The 10,878-nt window shown below is 51.5% G+C and overlaps 1 protein-coding gene across 1 annotated transcript; it reads left to right on the plus strand.

The window, feature by feature from the left end:
- Nucleotides 1-573: 573 nt before the first annotated feature.
- TIMM17A (translocase of inner mitochondrial membrane 17 homolog A (yeast)) lies at nt 574-10,872 on the plus strand. Its single transcript, XM_010831113.1, has 8 exons — nt 574-695; nt 996-1,022; nt 3,847-3,885; nt 3,969-4,068; nt 4,191-4,254; nt 7,755-7,883; nt 8,481-8,591; nt 10,606-10,872. Exons 1-8 carry the CDS (start codon nt 574-576, stop codon nt 10,689-10,691), a joined length of 678 nt encoding a protein of 225 aa, XP_010829415.1. The 3' UTR covers nt 10,692-10,872.
- Nucleotides 10,873-10,878: the final 6 nt, after the last annotated feature.

The following is a 10,878-nucleotide window of genomic DNA, read 5'->3' on the forward strand; positions in this document are numbered from 1 at the left end:
CCCCGGGTCGAGGCCGCTCTCAGCCGCGGACTGGGCGGCGCCAGGGGCCGTGGGCGCCCGGACGTGAGCGGCCGGCTGGGGCCACCGGAGCTGTTCCCGGTGACCTTGCGGCGGCTCGAGGGCGCCCCGGCTCGTCTTTGTCGCCGCGACCCCTGCCCGGCGGCGTGTGGGGAGCATCCCCGCTGCCCGCTGGCGATCCTGGGCTCGTCCTTGCGTTCGCGCGTCTCGCCCTGCGAGGGGAGGCGGCGGTGTCCTGGGAGGGTCCGCGTGGCGCGGCGGCTGCGGTCCGGGCGGTGGGGAGCGGGCGGTGGAGGGGGACCCGGGCGGTGGGGACGGGGCGCCGCGCCCGGGAAAACAGGGAGAGTAGTGTGCTCTCCAAGTCGCCGACAGCGGTCCGTCTGTTCGGCGCCTAGCGAGGTCTGTCCTAGGAATGAAAGCGTGGAGGAGTCAGGCACTCACACGGTTTAAGGCTTCTGGGGTCATGAATGACAAATCAAATCTTGTTATTTGAGTTCTTGTGCAAGAGCGGGAACCAGGGTGTTCTCCAGCTGTGTGACATTGCCTGCGCTAGCCATGCCGCTGCTTTGTGCTGTTATCCTCTCTGAAATGAGACAGAGTGTATGTTTCAGGGCCTCCCAGCTCTTTAAATCTATCTTCTCCCAAGAAAGTGGTCCCCCTTCCTTGCTGGTGCTCAGGTGTGCGGGGCTCAGCTCTGCTGTCACTTTCTCCTCGGTGTGATAAACACAGGGTGGTAGGAGGGGAAAATATTTGACTTTGTTGGGTTAAAGATTTTATGGAATATTAAATTCCCATTCTCTATTCAGTGTGTTCAGTCTCTAAGTTGTGTCTGACTCTTTGGACCCCATGAACGGCCACACACCAGGCTTCCTTGTCCTTCACTAGCTCCTGGAGTTTGCTCAAACTCATGTCCATTGAGTCGATGATGCCATCCAACCGTCTCATCCTCTGTTGCCCCCTTCTCCTCCTGCCCTCAGGCTTTTCCAGCATCACCGGCTTTTCCAGTGAGTCAGCTCTTCACATTAGGTGGCCAAAGTATTGAAGCTTCAGCTTCAGCCCTTCCAATGGATATTCAGGGTTGATGTCTTTTAGGATTCATTGGTTTGATGATCTTGCAGTCCACGGGACTCTCAGTATCAAGAGTCTTCTCCAGCACCACAATTTGAAAGCATCAATTCTTCAGCACACAGCCTTCTTTATGGTTCAACTCTCACATCTGTACATGAATACTGGAAAAACCATTGCTTTGACTATACGGACCTTTGTTGGCAAAGTGATGTCTCTGCTTTTTAATGCACTGTCTAGGTTTGTCGTAGCTTTCCTTCCAAGGAGTAAGTGTCTTTTAATTTCATGGCTCCAGTCATCATCTGCAGTGATTTTGGAGCCAAGAAAAGAAAGTCTGATACTGTTTCTACTTTTCCCTCATCTGTTTGATGGGACCGGATGCCATGCTCTTGTTAGTTTTTTGAACATGGAGTTTTAAGACAGGCTTTTCACTCTCTCACCTTCATCAGGAGGCTCTTTAGTCCCGTCCTAAGTATGTCATAGGTACTTCATCATCTTACTCTTTAATCACGTGTTCTCAGAAGCCCTTGGCCTGTGGTAGAAAGAACTTGGGGGTTTTGGAGTACTACATTTTTTGTATTTAAATTGGTTCTATCAATACCTGTATGATCTTGCTCAAAGTGCTTAATCTCTTAGCCTCTGTTCATCTGTAAAATGGAGAGGAAACAGAAATATTCTTTTGCAAAGTTAAAAGATTAGGCACTCTATAAGGGCCTCCCTGGTAACTCAGATGGTAAAGAATCTGCCTGCAATGCAGGAGACCTAGGTTCAATCCCTGGGTTGGGAAGATCCCCTGGAGTAGGAAATGGCAACCCACTCCAGTATTCTTGCCTGGAAAATCCCATGGACAGAGAAGCCTGGTGGGTTGCAGTCCATGGCATTGCAAAAAGTTGGACATGACTGAGCAACTAACACTTCACTTCATAAGAAAATAGGCTGGCTTTCTTGAAAGTAAGGTTATTTGCATTATAAACCGCCCAAACCATTTATTGCGCACTCAGTCTTATCTGACTCCTTGCGTCCCCATCCCCATAGACTTTAGCCCGCCAGACTCCTCTGTCCATGGAATTCTCCAGGCAAGAATACTGGAGTACGTTGCCAGTAGATCTTCAGGGGATCTTCCCGACTCAGAGATTGAACCTGTGTCTTTATCACTGAGCCACCAGGAAGCCCACCATATTGGATATTTAAAAAATGTTAACTTTTAATCTTGTGAATCATTATTGGTCCCTGTTGCCCTGTGTTTGCCTGGCATTTATATTTAGGGTCTGGGTTCAACTTTGCTTTTGTGCATCTGGCACATCCCTGAGGGAACACTGATTTCCGCAGACATGGTTCAGAAGCGGTTCCCATCCTGCATTTGTTTTAGACATCATCTTGTGCAATACTGTGGCTGCTCTCTGATCTGAATCCTGCTGCTTTTTACTGATTTTTTAAATGCTCATTTCCGTTCTGATTATAGGATCATTAACCTTTTAAAGTTAGTGACTCTCCCTTGTCTTTTTTTTTTTTTTTTCTTTGCTGCACCAAGTAGCTTATGGGATCTTACTTCCCCAACCAGGGATCAAACTTGGGGCCTCAGCAGTGAAAGCACCAAGTCTTAACCTCTGGACCACCAGGGAATTCACCTCTGTTAGTGTTTCTACCATTTTGAGGACAATGTCCTAACCCTTTTTAGTCTCAGAGCTTCTCCATCTTTCAGCGGGAAGCCAGGTTGCCCAGGGCTGTGCTGACTTAGGCTCTGATTAGTGGGTTGTGGGTGGAACCTGCCCAGAGTCTGCATCTGCTGATTTTGCTTTCAGGCTCGTTACAGGAAGCCTGGGGTAGCCAGGCCCAGAAGCATCAGGCTGACAGTTGGATATCTGTCACATGAGGTTGTCATTCTGTACCAGCCTCTGATTTGTATTAGGCTTGGAGAGGACAAGGTGTTTCAGCTTCAGGATTTTGTATTTCTATCTGGCAATATCAGAAATTACTCATTATTCAGATTCTTCAGCAGCAGTGATGCACTAAACTCACATGTTTACTTGAGCAGGTGGATTGCCCACTTCACCCTTGAGATTAGAAAAGACATTTATGAACTGGATTATTCACCGACTTGTTTTTTTTTTTGGCCATGCCTTGCAGAATCTTAGTTCCCCAACCAGGGATGGAACCCGGGGCCACCACAGTGAAAACACTGAGTCCTAACCACCAACCACCAGGGGATTCCCATTCACAGACTAAGTTTTTAGTAAGCCAGATTCCTGGAATATTAGTTCTGTTCCACTGATCAAATTAATCAGATGTCATTGTGCTGCATGAGTTAGGTAGCTGCATTTGGAGACCAGGTTTACAAATTTAACCTCTAACAATCAGGTATTAGAGGTTACCAATGTGTTAAGTGGATCTGATACAAACTAAAGTTCCAAGTGCTAACGTGGACTCAGTAAACCTGAAAAGAAGTTTTAAAATTTAAATATTAAATAGTGTGTCTTCCTCTGCACTTGTTGAAGCCTTATTCTTTGGGTCTCAGCTTTAAATTTTGCTCCTTCTGGAGAGCTTAGCTTGATCGTGAGGCAGTTGGGTCACCGTTTGGTTACAGTGTAATTTACTAACGCTTGTTAATTGGCTTTGCACCCTGCCAGCTTAGGGTAGATGCACCAGCAGTTGAGTGAGTGAGTGAGCGCTGTGAACAGTAGGGAGCTGAAACCGGTTCCCTCCCTCAGCTTAGAGGACTTGGGCGGAGCAGCTCTGTCTTCGATCCTTCTTCTCGTGGGCCAGCCAGCCGTTTGGTGGCCGTGGGCCCTGCGCTGGAATCTGGTGTGTCCCTGGTCAGCAGGGGGTCTGTGGCTTGTAAATGAGAACTGTGCTCATCTTGTATCCTTTCTCCTTCCTGTTCGTAGCCCCTGGCGCATCGTGGACGACTGCGGTGGGGCCTTTACAATGGGAACCATAGGCGGTGGGATCTTCCAGGCAATCAAAGGCTTCCGCAATTCTCCAGTGGTAAGTGGGTGACCAGTCTCATGTTACCATCACGTGATTGCTGTTTGCTAATATCACTTGGGCCTGTCAGTGCGTTGGAAACATGTTATTCTCCTAATACATCTCCTTTTGTTTCCTTACAGGGAGTAAACCACAGACTACGAGGGAGTTTGACAGCTATTAAAACCAGGGCTCCGCAGTTGGGAGGTAAGCAGAGTGTTGCTGTTTGAACTCCAAACGCTTTTTTCCTGTTTTGTTTTTTTTTTTTCTGAGGATGAAGCTCTGTTTTTTTATTTTTTTTCCCCTTTTCTTTTGTAGATTTTACGAGTTAGTGATTTTAGTTAGGTCTAAATAACTGCTTGTCCCATTCTGAGGGGTCTTGGTTTATGATTTAGCTTAACTTAAATTGTTGCATCCAGGTGGCACTCTGCTCTTCAGAAGCTTGGTGGTGTTCTGTTTCTGTTTGTCTTTGTTTTGTTTTCCCCTCTTATCCAGAAGGAAGACGGTATGTCCACAGCTTAAGTCTGTGAGTCTGGAGTGATTGTGTCTAGGGTAGCGTGAAGCTGATGAGGGTATGAGTGGAAGGCTGGGTTCACGAGAGCTTGATGGCGCTGGTGGGGCTCCTCCCCAAAGGTAGCTTTTTGGATGTCCGTGCAGAAGTGGAGGAGATGATGTTCATCGTGTTCTTTAAGCTTGGTTACTCAGAAACTGGGAGGAGAGAGGGCAGGAAAGCTGGAAGCTTATGTTCGTTTACAGAGACGCCGTCAGGCTGAAGGGACCACGTTCAGCACGAAAGAGGAGCCAGCACCAAGCCTCCCCTCAGTCTGTGCGGCAGAGGAGATGGTCTCTCTTTCACTCTGTTTTTATAGCGTTTTTTCTCTTTAGAAGGTGGTAGCTGGCCTGTGTTGTTCACTGAGTGCTTGTCATGTGCTGAACTCTCCAAGTGTTCTCTTATTTTATTTAGCCCTCACAGCAACACAGAGGGTAAGTAATGTTACTCTGTCTTCCAATGGAGGAAATGGAGGCTCCAAGGTTGAAGTGATGGTGTATCTGTTTCCTGTTCTTCCCCCTGTGATAGTTGGACACCTTGGAGAGTACATTGACTCATTCTCCTCTGGTCTAATGGTTCCCACACTGTTCAGGGGTGATAAGTGGTAAACAAGCACACACCCCAGCCGACCTTCAGTAAACGCAGAGGTCCTACGGGCGTTGACAGGGGTCTTGAGAGGCTGCTTCCATCACATGCGTTCTCAGTGAACAAAAGACCAGGTGACTGTCACAGACAGGATCAACCTGAGGACGTGTGACGGCTGAACATGCGGTGGGACTGGAAACGGACATAAACACTGAGGAAACCTGACTTTAGTACGGACATCAGTTAATAATGTACAGTGTTCAGGACTTCCCTGGTGGTCCAGTGGTTAGGGATCTGCCTTGCAGTGCACGGGGCGTGGACTCAGTCCCTGGTCAGGGATGTGTGGGGCAGCTGAGCCCGTGTATGTACCTAGAGCCCAGACTGCAACAGGAGAAGCTGCCACAGGGAGACCCCCGCCCACAGCAGCTAGAGAGGAGCCCCCCACACACGGCAGCTAGAGAGGGGCCCCCCACACATGGCAGCTAGAGAGGAGCCCCCGCAACTAGAGAGGAGCCCTGCCCCCACAACTAGAGAAAGCCCTCACCCAGCGAAGAAGACCCCGTGCAGCCAAAAATGAATTAACTAAAAAACATTTAAAATAAATACAAATACTGGGATGGCACTTGGAATTTAATTCAGGGAGTACAGACTGAGCTCTTCCAGTCGAGCTCCTGGAAAGGGCAGCGTGGGAAAGCCATAGTTGTCTCCTGAAAGGTCTTCTGTTTCCAGAGCGGAACCGAGATGTTTTGACACGTCCCCATTCTTCCAGCCCATCTGCGCACCTGGACTCGCCCCGAGTGTAGTCAGCCCTTCCTTCCCGTTGAGAACAGGACTTGGAAGTACTTCCAAGTACGATGCTGGACCCTAGCATCGTTGCTGTGGGCTGCAGCCGTTCCCAGGCCTTCTTAGGAGCGTCCTGTGTATTTACATACATACACATGGACCCTCTGACCACATACGTACGCACTCACGTTTAGATCTGTTTTCTGTATATCTGTCTGTGTTGGAAATCGGGTTCACAGTGATAGCCCTGATTGCAGTCCAGGCCTGCAGAGTCCTTCTCCTTTCTCCTCTCTCTTACTATTTAAAAAGTAAGAAAATCGACCTGAGGAGCCCTCGTGCTGGGATCCTGCACCCTCTGAAACCTCTGGACGCGGGGGTGGGCTGACCAGGGCCAGGGTCAGACTGCCCGACACCCTTCCACATGGGCACACGGACCCCCGTGCCTGGGAGTGCCCCTCCCGTGGACCCCTGCTCACCTGCTCTGGCCGCGGCTGCCCTCTCAGGCCCCCGTCTGCGTGGACCAGTCTCCACTCTAGTCAGCCCCTGGCTCACTCCGGCAGGCATCCTTGGGGTGGGAGGTTCAGACCTTGAGAAGGAGTGGAGTGGGCGGGCCTTGTCTGAGTGTGGCCAGGTGACTGACATGCCTGGGCGTCATCTCTCGCAGGGCAGGGCCCCCCTGAGCTGGAAGGGGTGACTCAGTCCTGTTGTCTGGAGTGTCTGGTGCAGGGTCAGCGGTGAGCAGGCTGTTGCTCAGCTGACTGGTGGTAGCGTGCAGGGGAGAACAGAGGTCTGCTGATCGGGCTCAGACCCTGTCCCTGGTCAGCACACCCCTGCATCCGGAGGTTTCAGAGGGTGCAAGATCCCAGCACGAGGGCTCCTCAGGTCGTTTTTCTTACATTGTAGTAAGTACAAGAGCCCTTTCTGTGGAGCGCACGCCGTGTGCTCACGTTAGAAGATTTGGAAAATAAAGCACAAAGAAGTTGGATGGCCCGTTACCATCTGCCGCCAGAGGCGCTGGCAGTGGAGGCCTCGGTGTCACCTTCTGCATTCTGTGTGCAGTTGGATGGCCCGTTACCATCTGCGCCTGAGGCGCTGGCAGAGGAGGCCGCGGTGTCCCCTCCTGCATTCTGTGTGCAGTTGGATGGCGCTGGCAGTGGAGGCCGCGGTGTCCCCTCCCGCATTCTGTGTGCACGTCCACGCTCGCGCCTGCGCTACTTGTCACTTTACGGACTAGTCACCGTCTAGGGAGACTTTCAGTGTGAAGTGGTCTGACGACTGAGGGTTGCTTTCAGCTTCGTGCTAGAGGAGTAAAGGGTGGAAAGGAGTGGGGAAGGCAGTCTCTGTCCCTCGCAGCTCCATAATTCTCACCACTCGCGTTGCCCTTTGCTCTGGGTGTGTCCTGACTCGCGCCCGTGACACAGTGCAGAGGGCCTGGGCGTCTTCTGTGCTCTCTCTGCTGATTTTCACAGAGCAGGTGCTTGGTGGCTCTGACTGAAGAGAAGGAAGAGACGAAAGGGGAAGCTGTATCAAAGGACGGAAGGCGGGCGCACACGCTCTGCCAAAGTGGCTCTGAGTGCAGAGCCCGGTCTGCTGAGGCTTCGGGCCGTGGCTGCTCACTGATACAGCCCGAGCTTTATTAAAAAGACCAGCATTCTGACTCTTGTTCAGTCCTTAGTTAGAGTGCGAGAATTCTAATATAGTGAGTGTTGTTATTTAAGCTTGTTTTTGACTATAAAGTTTAAAATGTAAGATTAGAACAATGAAATGTGTTTTGTTTCTTTATAAACAGGTAGCTTCGCGGTTTGGGGAGGCCTGTTTTCCATGATTGACTGCAGTATGGTTCAGGTCCGAGGGAAGGAAGACCCCTGGAACTCCATCACAAGCGGTGCCTTAACCGGAGCCATCCTGGCGGCAAGAAGTAAGATGCGTGTGTGGGGGGGGGCCATCTGACCCCGGCACGCCTGTAGTAGCTGAACCGAGCCTTGTGTCAGTCGGTTTAGTGTGGGTGCAAGTGTGAGCTGGGGAAAGTGGAAGGATCTGTTACTTGGAATGTTGAGCGTTCGAGCACCTGGGGCTCCGACCAGTAACCGCCGTGGTCAGAGCTGCTCACGGTCTAGTTCCCCACTGACCAGCTGTGACCGGGCCTCTCCCTCCTCAGTCTGCAATGAGTCATGGACCTGCCCCACAGCATTGTTAGGAGCGTAGAGTGCAGAACCTTCCGGGTCCCTGGGGTTAGAGCAACCCGGAACTCCTCTGGGCCTGGGGGGTGGGCGGGGTCACCAGGTGGCGAGTGTGTGGACATCGTGGGTTGTGACGCCTCTGTGACAAGCCTCAACTCTACTGTCCCACCCAAGAGCTACTGCAGACCACACGTGAGCGCACGTGCACGTTGTCCCAGTAAAACTCTATTTGTATAAGCAGGCCGCGAGCTGGGTTTCGCCTGTGGACAGGTCTGTCCATCAGTGTGCCTGATGTTAACCTGGATCTCTGTCTCTCCCCTCACCAATGCCCTCAGACGGGCCAGTGGCCATGGTCGGGTCGGCTGCCGTGGGTGGCGTTCTCCTGGCTCTCATCGAAGGGGCTGGCATCTTGTTGACACGCTTTGCGTCTGCACAGTTTCCCAACGGTGAGTCATCTCTCTGTTAGCGCACAGCTCAGGCATTTGGAATGACACAGATTCTGCCTGCTAAAATGTGGCCGGTTGAGCTCCACACATTACGGTGCGTGTGCTGAGCTTGGCGAGGATTGTGGGCGCAGGGGCAGTTCTGTTTGCAAAGGTCGGTGTGGGCGCAGTGGGCTGTTTGTGTTCAGAGGAGCACGGTGCTCGCCGAGATGGCGGATGGCCTGCCCTGATCCTGCTCATAGTTCCCGGGCCTTGTCAGCGCTCGTCTGCTTCTTGTAAGAAATTGCTGCTCATTTTAGAGCTGCGTGGAGGAGGTCCTTCAGCTGTGGGAGGGGCACGGTGGTCAGTCTGTGTCCTGTGCTGTGTGTGTGCGTGCCCGTGTGCGCTGGCCACCAGCGGCAGTGGGCACGAGGGTCTGGCACATGCTCAGATGAGTGAGGCGAGACCTGGGGGTGGTGCTTCTCGAGGGCAGGTGACCCCTGGTTGGGGGCTCGCTCTGGAGCTGGCAGGGAGAGCTGTTGAAGTTGGCAGTGTGGCATGCTGCTGCCTGCCTCTCCTGTCCAGCGCTGGGGAGCGTGGAAGGCTGGGCAGTCAGCTGGGCCACCAGCACCCATGACGTGGCCAGGCGGGGTCTGCTCTGCAGTCAACATGCGCAGGTTCTTGGGAATTAGAAAACTCGAGCGGTCTAAACAGGAATATTCCTTGACGTCGTAAGGCAGCAGAAAGACACAGGATCATTGGGTGGGGGTGGGAGTTGAAAGTTATTTTTGGAGCTCAGAAAATATTTGGCACAGAGCTCGGAGCTGGTCACAGCTTCCTCGGTTCGGTTTCCCTGATGCGGGGTCTTCTGGGGCAGCGTTGCTCCCAGAGGCCTGCTCAGTGCGCCAGTGGGTGACCCAGGCGGCCCTGGCTTCGCGCCTCCCTTCTGTTTTCACCATCGCTTCTAAATACTCTGCTGTGATTTTGCTTTTGCTTTTCAGTTTGACGCTTTAGTGTGAAAGATTTCACATAAAACATCAGAAAAGTTGCATATTTTCAGGAATTTGGAAATTGACATAAGGAGATGTCAGTCACACCATCTTGTGGGATCTAGCCTTGTTTCCTTGGCTTTAGGCTTCTGTCCTCAGAAGGAATAGCTGAAGGAAATGCTTTTGATCTTAGACCCAGATGTTTCCAAAAAGCTTTGTGGGGGCGGAAGTATTAGGAAAGTTAATTGTGTGTTTCCAATTAACTTACATGAAAAAATTCTTAAAAAATAAAACTATCCAAATGGTAACAAGGATTATTTGGGGTTTATCTTTTTCACCCAGTGTCTCCTTCAGCTTTCTGGAATGAACAGATATTTTAGAGTGAAGAAAAGCAATCACTGGAGTGAACGGAGCTCTGGAAAGAGCCCTCTTTCCCCCTGGCCTCTTCCTCCCGCCCTTCAGTTTGCTCTCGTTTCCCAGGTGAAGTGGGGTGATGGCCACTGCTACAGGCTTTCTTTTAATGAGCCATGTTCTTCCTCGGGTCAGGGAGGCAGCACCAGCTGCTGTGCTTGGCATCTGTGTAAGCTCGGAGCGGGCCTGTCTTCCCATTGCAGAACCTGCTTCTTACATTCGTCATTGTATAGATTGTATTACTGAGTTCTCTTGAAAAATGACTGAGGTACTTAAACTTCGTGAAAATAATTTTAAATAGCTACTGAAAAGTATGTCAGGAGGTGAGAGATTGGTGCGGTCTTGATGCGGCGGCTCGCTCAGCAGTTGCTTTAAAGCTGGCGTGCTGCCCTTGCTGTCGTTAGTCCATCTGACTGTGCGGAGCGTGTAGGGCCGTCTATCGGGTGTGGGGTGGGGGGGCTGCCTATGCTGACACCAAGGAGGCGGTCTCGTGGGAGTCGAGCAGCCCCACAAACGTTCGATTACAGCTCGAACGTGGCAGGATTTCTTTTTGAGTTGATTGATTTGCTCGCTACAGAGACTTGTTCCTTCAAACTACATAGTGTTTAGGTGGCGTTTAAATTCTCTCTGAACTGCAGGTCCTCCGTTTGCTGAAGACCCCTCCCAGTTGCCTTCCGCCCAGTTACCAGCCTCGCCCTTCGGGGATTATCGGCAGTACCAGTAGGACTTCCCTCCCGGACTTCTACAGAGTGAGCTCAGTCTAAGGAAGGGTGTCAGAAGACCAGGTTCAGTCTGGTTCTAAAACCGCAGGGGGGACAGCTGTGGCCAAACAGGCTGTGAAGAGACTTTCAGCACCTTTTTCTATTTAAAGGAACGTGGTCGGGGTGGCGGGTGGGGTGGGGTGGGAATCT

Source organism: Bison bison, unplaced genomic scaffold (assembly GCF_000754665.1).
Source record: "Bison bison bison isolate TAMUID 2011002044 unplaced genomic scaffold, Bison_UMD1.0 scf7180017864524, whole genome shotgun sequence".
In the NCBI taxonomy this organism is placed as follows: Eukaryota; Metazoa; Chordata; class Mammalia; order Artiodactyla; family Bovidae; genus Bison; species Bison bison.